Raw genomic sequence first — 15,497 nt, forward strand, 5'->3', positions numbered from 1 at the left:
ATTTCAGAAACAGAAAGTTAAGATCAACTTGTAACAGAGTCACAAATAAAACCAGAAGTAAAATAATGAAAAACGTGACGATGATCATCCTACGCTCCCAAGGCATGGATCGCTACAGTTTATTGGTGAAAACGGTAACAAAGGAAGTATCTGACCTATTCACAGATGTACACAGGTTAATCAAGAAAAAAAATCCTTACTTATGAGTCTAAAAGTGAAATAACAAAACAAGTCCTAGCTTAACGTATCTGTTTTGCTTTTATTACGTTCCAATTTTTGTACGCATTTGGATTAAAGATTATTATGTTGGACTTGACGTTACGTCTCAGGCGAGTGCCTTCAAGCGGTCGAATAATTTCTTGTATACAAGGTTGAGTCATCAGCGGGAGCCAGTTAAAACTCTGAGCCTACTGAAGTGAATCTTCACCAGTGCAGAGTGTGAGTCTGCATAGCGTAGCATGAGATTATGTAACGCTATCAGACTGACACAGCAACGTGAGCATTGTGATCCACGCGTTTTGGTTTTTTTTTTTTTTTCGACAGAATGCCATATAAAACCCTGATTGATTCCGGTTTAGTTGCAGAAAAACCTGCATTTGCTACAGTAAAAGTAAAAATGAACAATTACCTGAAAATGTTAATTTAGCATAATCTATATAGTAATATTTTCCTCCATCATACGTAGATTTCATTTGTGATTTGTGGAAAATTAGACCTCTACAGTAGCTGACTGACTAATACCTCAGATAACCTATCTGGTTGCCTAGATATGACTCAATGTAAAGACTCTAGCTTTTCCATTGTGTGAAAACACAAGAGTCAGGCATAATACAAGTCTAACAATACACAGAAGCATTCATCATTAACATAGTTTGAATTAAGAACTACAGTACATAATGTTTGTTACTAAACTAGACTGATTTGGCCCAGTAGAAACTAAACAAAAACAAAAAAAAAAAACTAAACTGCTGAATAGGATGTTTCGGTAAACTTAATGAAAACTTTGGGGAAGAGAGGAGGGAATGAAAACTAGAGGTGAAAAATAAGAGTGTTGCAAAAATCCTGTGAAGTTTATGAGTACAGTTTATATCACAACCCCCCCATTTCAGCTTGTTCTCATCTCCTGTATCTCCAGACAAAAAAAAAAACAAAAAAAATCCTTTGAGATGACAAAATGTGACGAGGTTTCCGAGAGGTCACATCCATTCATATGCAAATTAATGATCTATTTTCAACAGGTGAGCTTTGGTAAGTTCATCTGAAGGAATATCTTCACAGTGACAGAGGAATAATCACAGCCTTTTGATTCAAAGTGATCCAGTATTTCTTATCATATAACGATAACAGGAATCCTAAACATTTTGCATTCCACATTTTTTCAACTTGAACCTTTACGAGATGTAAAATACACGCTGGCTTTATAGCAGATATTTCCACAGTGGGTTTTAAATATGGAAACTGGAAAAACTGGAAGGTGAGAGTTTATTATATCCATGATTATTATTGAGTTAAATATGGCAGGATTTCTGTTAACTTCACTGTCGTTTAGTTGAGGCCTTTTCAGGCAATTCTGCTTATGAATAATTATCTATCTGGAGTTAAAAAGACTAGTTAATGTACCTGTGAAAAATTAGCTGCAATTCCATTGACCTTAAAATTGCAAAATTGAAATTCCAAACATAAATTTTCTTAATGGAAACACACTAATAATAATAATTAAAAAAAAGAAATAACTTATTGTGTGAACAAATGTATTCACATCTGTTTTTAATTGCATTTCTTATTTAATAGGAAAACCACAGTTGTAAAATGGTGGGGGGGGTTTTTACATTAGTGAAAAAACAACACATTTGTAATGGCAAAGGGTTTCCAATGATGTTAAAACTGCACAGACAGGAATGATGTAAAATAATTTTGATTAACAGAAACACAGCAATTATGAAAAATACCTGCCTTTTTTTGGATAAAGTTTTTTGCGCTTTGATGAGGTGATTTTATTTTGGCTTTATCAAAATTAGCATATTTCGCAAAATTACATTAGAAACACTTTTCGCATCACACAAGTCACGCGATCAATTAACAGGCGGAAATTACAAAGAATACGACAGGAAGTGGTAAGAGGATGAAGGCGCCTAATGCTTTTTAATGACTTATCATGTGAACAAACTTATTCACGTGTGATTTTTAATTGCATTTCTCATTTAATAGAAACACGGCGATTGCAAAATTGAGTTTTGTCGACATTGGTGGAATATTGACAAAGTTTTCCGTACATTCTTCATGGAAACGTCATTATTGTTTCTGTTGTCAACTGTAAACCCTTACTTTACGCCGGCTGGTTGCAGCTCCACAAACACTGCTAAGTTTTCTCTCCAGACAGAGACGAGGACCTACAGGCAGAGACTGTGAGACAAGGTGGCAAAAAAAAGAAAAAGTGGAAAGAAGGTGTAGATTGATGACAACATGTGTTCCAGGGGAGTCGAGGCAAGAAAAGGTGTGATGAAGAGCGCACGAGAGAAAAGAAGGTGATGACAGAAAGTCAAAGAGGGAGATGGCGCCGGGCTTCGTTCAAGCTCGACGAGAATCGACGTTCAAGCACGTCGATTCTCTCTCCGACGTGCCAATCTTGGATTTTATTAGTTAAATTAGTAGACCATAAAACGGTTTCTAGTCTGAACTCTACATTTTCAGCAATTTCAAGGGCGCCTACTAAAAATAAACAACAAAAAAACAGCTGGTTGAGATATGAATCATACTCACTTCTTCAGCCAATCTGCTATATCCTTTGGGGTAGCGCCGTAGTTTTCATAGTGATGCATGAATTTCCCCTTCCTGGAAGATAAGAAGATGATCATGGATAAATTTTAAGTCAGCAGCTGAATAAATCTGACCCAATTAAAAAAAAAACCACAGCCAACAATAAAAGCCTTTTCTAATTACTGAATGAAGCTAGCTGCCACAACTCAAACCTCCTTCCTTATAGTTGAAATAAACCTGAAAAGCTTAACATTAATCCCTCTGCTAGAAGTTTGTGGTTGCAAAGTGACAAAATGTAAAGACACTGAAAGGTGAAGAAACTCCAGAAATAGTCTGACAATACAGATGGGCAGTACAGGCTTCTTATTAACCACCACGTATTAACAGCACCAAGTTATGCAGTAGCACCGTTTCTGCCTAATGACTTGCTTGATGCAAAGGAGCAAAAAAAAAAAAAGAAGTCAGTGGCAAGCTTGCAATTTCTTCAGTGTTCCTACCAGCTGCTGAAATGTTTAACATAAGGAGAAATAATGTGCTCTTTCAGCATCCCAATGAAAAGAAGTCTTGCAAGATAACTTTGAGTTTGATCGCTGATGCTGTGTATGTTTGCTTTTTTTTTTTTTTTTTAAAGCCAGCACTACAGTTCCTCAACTCTCTGTAGAGTTTGCATAAAAATAAACTAAAATCAATGTGGACAAAAGATGAGATCAAGATTTATGTATGCTTTTCATTGTATTGTAGTTTGCATTTTAAGCTTGAAAGTGCACTGAAGTAGAGAAAATGACAATATAAAACATTTAAAACAGAGTTTCTTCACTAGGCCTGCAACCAATGATTATTTTTAGTCATAATTATTGGCTGCAATGGTGACCAAATTGTCAGATTGTGACCAAAATGACTAAAATAATCATTTTGGTCACAATGTATGACTAAATGACTCCTGAATCGAATGATTGACTGTACCAATTTTTATTTGATGTATCGATTATTTGTCAGAATAATCCACGTTGACGATTAATTGAATAAAAAATGAGTACATTCAGCTGATTTTTCATTTAGCCTTATCTCGTATAACATTAGAAACGCATAGGAATTTTTGTTCTTTTCTTAAAATGACAAAATAAACATTTTATTACCTAGAAACAATACCAAAAAGTTACTTCAGTGAACAATCGATCATTTGTATCAAATGACTCATCTGCAGTTAAACATAAAAAATACTCCTAACAACATGTGAAAAGCTCAGTCCTTTCTGCTCGACTTATCAACAGAGGTGACATTTTTTTTATTTGATTACCTGATTAATAACTGTATAGCAAAATTTACAGAATTTGTACCAGACGAAGCTAAAATTTGATATGTTCAGGCTTTTTTTTTAACTTAAGTGCAAACTATGTATCTAAATTTTGCACGGTTATTTACTACTCTGAGTATGCTCTTCTTTAAGCAAATGCCCTTCTTTTGAGTCTGTATACTTCAGTAAACGATTAATCGATTACTAAATGAGTTGATTATTTCAATAATCGATTTGTCATGACTAATCGTTTCAGCTCTATGATTTACAGCATAAAAAAAACTATTAAAAACTTAAGCAAGTCCCGTTTTCCAGCCTCTCTGGTTAAATGTTGGCAGAGAAGCGCAGGTGGACGTCCCAGCTCAGCATCACAGGATCAGTGTTGGCGACTGCGGCTCCGCGCAGAGCGACTCTGCACACACAGATGGATGGTGACGACAGCAGCCAGAGCTCCCGGGACATAAGAGTGGGAATGATTGAAGGTGATACGTGATCGCCCTCGCCTGCATTCGGAGCGTTTTAGGGGAACCGACTTCCGCGGGAGGAAAGAGTGGCTTCCTTGGAATTCAATCAGTGAGATTTATGACCAACTCTGTATTCCAAGGTTTTATCTCTCCAGCTGTAAAGTACAATAAAACCCCGCAAAATCATGCTGAGGAAATTTTGACATAAACCCCCCCCCCGGCTGACGGTCTCGGCGGCTTTTCTTTGTTGGAGTACAAAGCAAGGATAAAAAGGTTGAATGTTCTTTTTTTTTTTCAAAATGTTAATAGAACTTTTTAGGTTTGGCTAAACTCTTGGGAAGTATACTTTCTCTCGCTGCCGGGACTGAAAACATTAGAAGACCTTGAAAAAGTTGGTCTTCCTAACGGGTGCTGCGGCGAGATAACTGAAGGTGTTGATGCTGATTTACTCTGCCGTGATTAACTGCAGTTTATCAGCAAGGAGCTTATTATTGAAGCCAGTGGACTCGGACGGTCATTAGCTAGCTCTGCTCAGACACTAATGCACTTCCAACTAACAGACTGGCTCCGGTTCGGCTACAGACGGGGGGAGAGGAGGGGTGCACACGCAGGCGTGCACGTGCGCATGAGAGAGGGAGATGCGCAGATGTACAGGAAGAGAGGAGGAGCGCACGCAATTTCTAACCACAGAGGCACTTAATCAGTCCCAGCCTAATTAAAAGGCCAGACTGGAATGAAAGAGTGTTTAATGTGGAAATGGGGATGATAAAGCCGGAGCGGGGAGAAATAAGGAACGGCGCGCGCTGGCATGCTGGAAATCGAATACTTAAGAAGTGTTTAGGGTGCCTGCCATGTCAGTGCAGTGGGCCTTCTTTGACCCTCAGCTGTGCTTTTTTGTGTTCATTTTTCTTTGGTATCTATCTACACTGTGTCGAATGAAGCAAAAAATTTCTAAAATTGTTTATATGGAGTTTTTTATTTTACTTCTTTAACTCCTAAAGTTCCCTGGAAACTTGGGCATCAAACATTTTTGAAAAATCAAGAAATTTTAAAGGAGGGTTATTATGTAAAATCTACTTTTTTAAGCTTTTTATCATATTATGATGTTATTCCCTTATCAATAACATACCTGGAGTGTTGCTTTAATTCTTTCGTCCATGTTAAATTCTTGAATTTCCCATGGTAATCATTCATTTATACGGAGCACCACCTACTTCCACAAACCTCTATATGCTCCAACCTTTAGTGATGTTACAAGCAGAGGTGGGCAGTACAAAGACTGTACTGAAGTACGAGTAGTACTACTTCAACTTGTTTTTACTCAAGTATAAGTAAAAAAGTAACCGTTCAAGAAATTACTCAAGAGTAAAAAGTTATTAGATAAAATGTCTACTCAAGTACTGAGTAACTGATCACCTTATCAATTATTTAACATTTAAAAATTACATCAGCAGATAGACTAAAACATAAAGTTAAGTGGAAAGTTTGGTTCTTTAAGGACATAATATATATATAAGTAACAAAGAATAAAGTCAGGCAAAAGAAAATCTTTCCAAATCAGTTTCTCTCAGTGGAAAACTTATTAAACTTCAACCAAAAACTGCAGGTGTGTGTCTGGTGAATCGTTGGTTAAAACATGTTTGTTCTTTATCCAGTGGGTAGAAAATTCTGAAATTTTACTCAAGAGTAGAAATACGTCACAATAAAATTATTCAAATAGAAGTAAAAGGTACAGTGTAATAAAAATACTCTTAAAAGTACTTCATTGTTTTTCAAAAAAGCCACTCAAAGTAAATTCAATTGAGTAAATGTAACTAGTTACTGCCCAGGGAAAGGTGCAAACTCAAACCAGGAGCCACTGCATACTGTTTAGTCCCACCAAATTCCAATGACTTCATCAAAAGGAGCCCAGTGTTTCTAAAAATAAAAACTTCACCTGTACTCAGTGTGAAGTAACAAACACTTGAAGTCTACGTTTTCAGGTTTACGTCTGTCACCTTCGTCCCCGCTTGTGTTCGACAGATTACGTTTTCTGTTTGAAGTGGCCTCGAAAGTGAGCGGCCGAGCCTCAAGACGAGACTTAACGAGGTAGATGACTCAAACTTACTCAAAGTAGCAGAAGGTCGGGTAGCCTTTGACGTTGTACTCCTGCTTAAGGGCGTCAAACTCAGCCGGGTGAACATTCATCCCTGCCAGTACCTTTAGAACAATTCAGAGAGAGCGAAAGAAAAAGCGGGACGTGAGTTGTCAGGGAGGGGATGAAAAGTGACGGCGGAGGCTAAGGAGGAAAGGACATCAAAGCAGGTTCGCCACCGTCAGAGAGCTCCACGACGATGAAGAAGAGTTTAAACGGAAAGAGAACATTAAAAGAGACGTCTCATAGATGTTTTAGACCAGAATAATGGAGAGAAAAAGGCTCAGAAGTTGAGGATCAATCAGAAGGAGCGAGGTTTTAAAACTTTTGAGGTTGTTCGGGAAAAAGAAAAGTGACTTTTTTTAACAGCGTTATTAATATATATGTCAAGGTGATTTCCAACAAGAGCACCTTTTACTGTGGCAGAGGAATTATCTAAGGTTTACCTGAAAGCTTTTAAAAAGTCCAACCAATGCTCCAAAGCGATCTGTGAAAATCTCACTTAAAAACGACCAACGCTTCTGCAGAAGCTCAAAGCAAATATTGCACTAAACTGTAAAATGCATATGATTAGCTAAAGAGAAAACCTAAATGTCAGAGTTATGCCAAACTCTTCCTCTTCTGCGCCAGGAAACGCGATGAGAGCACCGCCACAGTGAACCTAATTACTGGAAATAAAACAACTTCCCCGCAGTATCTTTTGAGTTTCTCCCTTCTTTTTTCAGTCAGACTTAATGAAACACATCAGATGCTGCGAGCGCACTTCTCCCTCGTCCTTAACTGAGACAGGAAATGGATTGGTTAAACTTGGTTAAGCTCCCACTCATCGTTCACTTCAAAGCAACACGGGAGGCGGCAACGGCGGCACTCTGAGAATCGGCAGAGCATCCAGAAAGTGTTCGCAGCGCGTCGCTTTCTAGACGATGTGCCGCGCTACAGCCTCACTCCAATTTGCGATAATTTCTTCTTTCCTCCAAATTTTGCGCACAGAATGTGGGAGAGAGTTGCTTGTTTTATTTTTGCAAACTTGCTAAACTAGAATACCATTAAAAAAAAGAAAGAAAAAGAATCACATTTAGATAAGTATTCACAGCCTTTTCTCTCAGCACAAGATGGGGAAGTATTTTAGATTTCCCTTTATGTAATAAAGGCAGAGACTAAACACAAGTAAGTAGGTTAAAGTCGCATTTTATCTTCATAGATCTTGTAAAGACAAACTGGAAGGACTTTAGTCCTTAGAGTAACTGCAGATAAAGGTGTGAGCTGAAAACACGGTCAATAAATTCTGCGTCTGCAAACGCTGCCTTGCAAAGAGTAACGCTAGCTGTTCGGTGAGACGCTACAATCACAAACTTTAATAACTGTTATTGAGATTTAATGGGATAGATCAACACAAAAGAGCAAGTAGGTGTGGAGCGGAATGGAAAATGAACACTTTGTTTTTTATCTGAAAAGTGCGGCACACATCAGTAATACGGAAGCGAAGTTGTTGCATTTTAGAAAACCTGTTGCTGCTGCTACAGCTTTTGGGTTCTGTCTGTCTGTTACACACAGACAGACAAAAAATGTTGTCCAATCTTTTTAACTCAAGCTCAGTGAGCCTGGATGAACATAAACTTTTAAACCTTGTTACAGATTGAGACCTGGACTTTGACTGGGCCATTCTAAGACATGTATATGCTTTATCCAAGTTATTTCACTGTAACTCAGGCTGCGTGTTTGGGATTGTTCCCCTGGTATCAGGTGAATTTGCAACCAGTTTCTCACATCATGATACTGCCACCACTATGTCCAACTGTGGAAAAACACTCAGAGTCCTGTGCTGCGTAACGTTTTCCGCCACAGAGTGTTTGGACTTTGCCGACGTGGACATAACGGCCACAGATCAACACACTTTCAGTTGTGTAAAGTTTCTACTAAACTATACCTAATTCTCCTTTTGCTTATTATTGAGTGCTCCTTTGTGTTGGTCTATCATAAAATCCCAATACAATACAGTGACGTTTGTAAGCTGTAAGGTGGCAAAATGTGAAACATCTCAAGGAACAAATTAAAAAGAAGACAGAAACAAAAATATTAAAAACATGTCTGAAAAGACTGACTGACAAACCTCTGAATAGATCTTTGTGCTAAAACTCAGATCAAATGTAAATCAGGTACAGTCTCAGAATTTCATGTGAAGGTAATATGAGTTATTAAAAATTAAAACCTACAGAGTATATTTGATGATAAATAAAACCCAAAACGTCTCTTATTTAAAACCGGCAGGCGGTCTGAGCTACTTTTAAAAGTTTTACGCTTTCATCTGCAGAAAAACTGAAGAAATGGGATTTACTTGTGGAGACTTGCTGCAATAACACAACAGACAGGCGACACACTTACATATTTGCCTTTTGTTTCTGTGGCCGCCTGCTGAAAAACAGGCTGCATCCTCTTGCAAACGCCGCACCCTGCAGACAGAACAAAAACACGGGTCAAAACCAAGAGACAATCTTATAAAATTATTCATCTGGAAAGTTTAGACGTTTTCATGTCTAAACAATGCGGCAGAATATTGTGTGTAATTAACATGCCGTCTTTAGTAATGGTATGGAATCATGACCTCTGAAATGTCAGCTTAAAATTTGATATTTTCATCTTTCTTAAAAATGCACCATAAGGTAAACCTATAAAGAGAGATTGATTTACAGCAAAGACAGCTATGTTTGTTATTTTAAAGTTTTTTAACAAACCTATTTGAGATGAGCTAACAGATGTGGCCTGCACTCTACCGTAAAATATGGATGCTGCTCATTCAAACTGTTGAAGGAGTTTAGCAGAAACATTTTGGTTCCGGGCAGAATGGCGACATCCTGCTGTTTTTATGCGGACCAATATTCTTAAAGCAATAACTCCTCTCTCATTATGAGCTGAAGACAATTTAAAAAGGTTGATGTAGAACTCCGGGGTCGAATTTAGAAGAAAAAAGGAAATTCAGAAAACTTTTCAATTCACTTTTGGTCTTCTCTCCAAGTGAGAACCGAGGCGGTTTGTTTTTTACTGGCAGACGGTCAACACATTAAACAAAATGAACGTCGGTAAATGTGAATGTCTAACAGTAAAGCGGAGACTCACAGGGGGCGTAGAACATAATGAGGACCGGCCTTTCCTCTTTCTTCAACAGCTTTCTGAAGTCCTGAGGAAGAAAAATAAAAGGGAAACAGGAAGACAACGGTGAAATGTCACAGTTCATAAGCAGAGATGCCATCATTTCCCTGACTGAATTACAATATGCAACGATGTCAGGTGACACCCTTTGGTATGGGAGTCGTGACTGACTGAAGAGGGTTGACTATTATAAACACCAGTGAGGCGTTTATAAATGAAACCAGATGAAGAACTTTCAGGTTTTGCCCATGTTAGCAGCATTTTAGCATCTCACCTGATGCTACCGTGTTTTATTACATGGTGTAATAAATAACGTGTTTTTAATCACATATCGTTTTAATGCGATTAAAAACGATAATCGCATTATTGTGTTTAATGTGATTTGTTGTTTCAGTTTTTTTACATTGATTTGCACATTTCTGCAGTCCTGCCATTTCATTCCAGTAGAGTTGGCTAGTCCAAGGCTGTGGTTTCAGTCATGCTAACTACTAGCTTCACATGCTAAAAACGGCTTGAAATCACCTGTGCTCACTTTTAAACTAATCAATAACCATTCAAGACAGGAAGTGTTAAAGCAGTAACAACAAAAATATTTGCTTTTAATATATCTTTTATATCTTATATATCAATTTCAGCAACAAAGCAGTTCAAAGTGCTTCAAATCACACACACAAAAAAAATCAACAACTGAAACACTGCATATTTCCAAATGCTGTTATTACACATCAAAATGTTGGTTAGTGTTTCATTTATTATGATACAAAAGAAACTCCAAACAGGTGGGTTTTTAGTCTAGATTTTAAAGTAACTCAGTGTTTTGACTGCTTCACAATTTTCCAGAAGTTTGTTGCAGATTTGTGGAGCATAGAAGCTTATTGGTGGAATATTATTAGTCCTAAAATTGGTATCACAAACTGGCCACACAATGTTAATTTGTATGTCTATAAAGTAGGCTTATTAAAAAAATAAATTGTGAACATTTCAACAAATTTAACAAAAAAAAGATGTTAAAAAGAAACGTCTTTAGACACATCTTTAACAAAGTGAAAGCTTTTGGATTTCTAGAGTGAAGATGCATGAGCCCTCGTAATAGTTTCCTCTCCTCATAATCACCATCATGACCTCAGCAACTTCCAGAACGCCACGTTCAGCACAATCTCTGGTTGACATCTTCAAGAAGCCCCACAGCGGGAAACTGGAGAGCTGCTACAAACTGTGAGGCTTGCTGCTCATTAAATTAAAGGCCTTTCAGCACGCTGCACTCTCTACGGCTGCGAGTTGACGGGCTAACGCTCTGAAGGGTTTTGATGGCGGCCCTCGTCAGATAGGGCAGGATGAGAGCTGCGTGGAAATGTTTCCGTCCTCGTGAGGTTGTCACATCTGACATGGGTGGAAACAACGTACCACTGGCTTCAAACGCAAAAACTCGCCTCAAATGTTTTCAACTAGACGGGAGAGGAGTCTGCTCGGCAGGAGTCTTATGATCACTGCTGCTGAAAACCAGTGTAACAACGCAGCAGATGCTGCTTTAGAATTTTAAAACCCTACCCAAAAACTTTAAAAAGTTCGTCAAGGTCGTTACTTACTTTCTCCGTTTCGACGTGGACGACGTCTTTTGCTTCGGGGTTCTCTTCCCACAGCGGGGGTCCCGACGGGTCCTTTAAAAATGCTACCATAGACTGGAGGAGTGGAAAAAAACAAAAAGTCAGAATGTGTCAAAACAATGGCTGCACTACAAACAAAACCATGTTGTGGACAACAATGTAATTTGTGTCAACGCTGTAAAAGTTGCTCCGAATTTGAATTCAACGCAGTGAAACGGGATCTTTAGCGCTCAACACGTTCATGTTTACTGTGGACGTAATGTGATGTATGTCTTAACGAGGCGGCAAGAAATATATCATACAGCAGCAGAGACCTGGAATATTTAAATCAAGAATCGGCTAGTAACTATTCACATTCCTTAAACTTTCTGACATTCTGTCTTGTTACAGCTATTATATTCCATTGGGATTTTTTTCTTTTTCTTTTTTTGTGACAGACCGGCATAAATTAGCACTAACCTGAAGAGGAAGAAGAATGACACAGTTCTCAAAAAAAATTTTTTGCTAAAAACTGAGAAGTGCAGCAGCCTTTTGTGTTCTGCACTTCCTGTCCCAATAGTTTGTGGGGGGGGAAAAAAGCCTCAAACTTAATTTATAACTGTAAATCTTTTGGGGAATGTTTCTATTGGATTTGCACGACTAAAGACTGAATTTTTTCCTCCCTACTTCTTTCTACAAAAACATCAACTCAGTCAGATTGGAATGGAGGTTGTGGAATCATCCAATCTTTTTTTGTGTGTCCTTTTAGGTTTGGGTTTTGACTGACTCATGCTAGCATGACTACAGGGCTGAAATGATTAATCAGGTTAATCACGATGAATCGATTATTGAAACAATCTTCAACTAATTGGTATGTGATAAATCGTTGACTGGAGTATACAGATTACAAAAGGCAACTTTCAACTTTCTAAGAAAAAACCCCACAAACTTCAAATGAACAAAACTGTACAAAAAATAAACATTGTGCAATTTTTTTTTTTTTACTGTTGTTAATATGTTTTACCCAGAACTCCTAAAGTGGCAGCTTCATCTTCACTTGGTTCAAATTCAGAAAAGAATATATATATATATGTATATACAGTATATACTGTATATACTGTATATACAGTATGTATGTATATATATATATATATATATATATATATATATATATACACAGTACAGACCAAAAGTTTGGACACACCTTTCTAATTCAATGGGTTTTCTTTATTTTCATGACTATTTATAAGGCAAGAAATCCCACTTATTAACCTGACAGGGCAGGTTGACCTATGAAGTGAAAACCATTTTAGGTGACGACCTCTTGAAGCTCATCAAGAAAATGCCGAGTGTGTGCAAAGCAGTAATCACAGCAAAAGGTTGCTACTTTGAAGAAACTAGAATATAAGGGCTATTTTCAGTTGTTTTACACATTTTTGTTTAGTGCATATTTCCACATGTGTTATTCATAGTTTTGATGCCTGCAGTGTGAATCTACAATGTCAATAGTCATGAAAATAAAGGAAACTCATTGAATTAAAAGGTGTGTCCAAACTTTTGGTCTGTACTGTATATATATAGATAGATATATAGATTATAGATTATTAGCTGTATCTGTTTAACTGCTGCAAGTTTTGCATAGATGCACACAAAATTATGCTGAAATGCTGGAATCAGTGTATCGATCAGATAAATATAAATCATCACCCTTTAAATATTCTAAAACACACTAAACACAGAAAGTGGGTGTAGAAAATAACAAACCCGAGTCATCATTACCAACATGCAGCAAAGCTAACATGCAAAAAAGCCCAACCTTAAATGTAGCCGGTCTGTTGTACTGTGTGTGGAATGTCCCATCTCTGGAAAAAAACAAAATCAAAAACCACAAAAGGCACAATGCACACCGCCCCAGAAGTAAGTGGTGAATGATGCATTTTCTTTAGCTGCAAAAGTGACATTACGTTCCAAAATGCACTGAGGTGTGAAGAGAGTGTGTGACGTCTGGCTGAGCGTCTGGTGACTCACTTGTAATGCAGCAGCTCTGCTCCCTCGCGTCTGGAGCTCGGGTCCACCTTCACTTTTTTACAGAGTTTGCGACCCTCTGAATCACTGGAAGACATCAACATGCGGACATGAATAAAAAAGTGTTTTAAAATAAGACGTTTCGAAATGTTAACTTTGCAAACAGGCAAAAAAAAAAAAAGCTTTAAAAAAGGAGTAATTCCTATTGCTCTATAATTTGACCCATTACACAGTTCCTCTCTATTTAACCTCAGTCCCACTCAACAGAAAGTGAATTTTTTCAATTCTCGTCCTTTTTTTTTGTCTCTCTTTACCCATAAATATGGAAACTCGGTAATTTCCCGTTTAAAGTCAGTTAGAATTACCAAAATTATCTCTGGTCAAACATAAACACTACGGCAGCGTCCAGTCGTCACAGAAAGAGGCACAAACTTTTCTGTGGCGATTATCTAAAAGAAATGAAAAGAAAAAGCAGCTTGGGAAGCTGGAATACCTAACCGCAATGCTAAAAGCTGAGTTATAGCCGCATTTTTTAAAGACGAGCTTCAGTGACATGCTACTGGCCGACGTTAGCAAACCAGCCAACCCAGGAGCACCACTTATTTTCCTTGGTGCTTTTTGACTGTAACCTTAGGAGCTTCTGTAGTAGTGCTGAGACAGTTTTATTGTTTTATGTTTGTATATGTTTTATGAATGTATATTACACCGTGCTCCAAATTATTATGCAAGTGATATTTTTTCAGATTTTCTTAAGTGATCAATGCAAATGATGGTCAGTATAATTTTTAAGTCATGAACTATTACAGTATAAATCAAATTTTACTGAACAAAGCTCCCCATGAGAACAGTATTCTTTTCAAAAATAAAAAACTCAAAATGCACTGTTCCAAATTATTATGCACAGCAGATTTTGTAAACATTTTATGGATTATAAAGAACTGCAAACGGTCATTCTTTGAATGTGCAGCATTAAGTGTTCACATGTACTAAAATCAAAAGCTATTTCAATCAAAAACATCTTAACAGACGAGTTACATGTTAACATAAAATCCCTTCTTTGATATCACAGCACAATTCTTGATCCATTGAACTTGTGAGTTTGTGGAAATTTTTTGCTTTAATTTCTTTGCAGGATGTCAGAAAACCTTCCCAGAGCTGCTGGTTTGATATGAACTGCATTCCACCCTCAGATCTTCTGCTTGAGGAAACTCCAAAGGTTCTCGGTAGGGTTGAGGTCAGAAGTCAGAGGAGGATGGTGACCACACCATGAGTTTCTCCCCTTTTATGCCCATTGCAGCCAATGACACAGTGGTATTCCTTGCAGCATGAGATGGTGGATTGTCATGCATGAAGAGGATTTTGCTACTGAAGGTACGGCTCTTCTTTTTGAACCATGAAAGAAAGTGATCAGTCAGAAAGTCCATATACTTTGCTGAGGTCATTTTCACACCTTCAGGGACTCTGAAGGGGCCGACCAATGATTCTCTCCCCATGATTATATATACGTATATGTATACAAATGTATATACAGTATATTCGTATATTTATATAAATTAATACTTATGACATACTGTATATAACAGAAGTGCTTTTCACTAAAGTTCAATCTGCTACTTGATATGCAGTAAACAACTTTCCTAAGCCAACATATGAACACTGAGCTAAAACATTCAGTGTGGATAAACATCGTTGGCAATGTTCTTCTCACCAGCATCAAAACGTTCAACGAGACTTACATCTGTAATTGGATTGGAAATAAAAATGCATCTAACCGCCTACACGTACTTCACACTCGCTATAGTATAACCGTGATGCAACTCTCCTCTTCCTCCATCGTGACTGAGAATATGAATGGTTGGAGCATTTGGAAACGATAAGTTGACGGCAACCAATTTTAGAAAGGAAGAACTCAGCTGTGGCTGCTGTACCCGCCACCACACAATCACAGCATACGCTCAGTGTTGTTTTGCGCTAAGATTGAATCCGTGTGGCTGCGTACAGCCAGGCGGTAGTTCAGATGAGGAGCGTGTGAAGAACGGGATACAACAGGGCTGACTTGTGGTGGCAGATGGCAACAGTAAGGGCACAACAGG

At 37.8% G+C, this 15,497-nt stretch overlaps 1 protein-coding gene across 2 annotated transcripts in view; it reads right to left on the bottom strand.

The window, feature by feature from the left end:
- Positions 1 to 15,497, bottom strand: part of pdia5 (protein disulfide isomerase family A, member 5) — a 64,886-nt gene that overhangs the window by 29,703 nt on the left and 19,686 nt on the right. For both annotated transcript variants that reach the window (XM_028023609.1, XM_028023610.1), the window contains exons 4-10: positions 13,408 to 13,491; positions 13,196 to 13,241; positions 11,383 to 11,475; positions 9,764 to 9,824; positions 9,032 to 9,099; positions 6,623 to 6,714; positions 2,761 to 2,832 (exon numbers count right to left, since the gene is read on the bottom strand). In XM_028023609.1, the coding sequence (XP_027879410.1) occupies positions 2,761 to 2,832; positions 6,623 to 6,714; positions 9,032 to 9,099; positions 9,764 to 9,824; positions 11,383 to 11,475; positions 13,196 to 13,241; positions 13,408 to 13,491 (516 nt within the window). The remainder of the gene's footprint in view (positions 1 to 2,760; positions 2,833 to 6,622; positions 6,715 to 9,031; positions 9,100 to 9,763; positions 9,825 to 11,382; positions 11,476 to 13,195; positions 13,242 to 13,407; positions 13,492 to 15,497) is intronic.

This window comes from Xiphophorus couchianus, chromosome 7 (genome assembly GCF_001444195.1).
Source record: "Xiphophorus couchianus chromosome 7, X_couchianus-1.0, whole genome shotgun sequence".
In the NCBI taxonomy this organism is placed as follows: domain Eukaryota; kingdom Metazoa; phylum Chordata; class Actinopteri; order Cyprinodontiformes; family Poeciliidae; genus Xiphophorus; species Xiphophorus couchianus.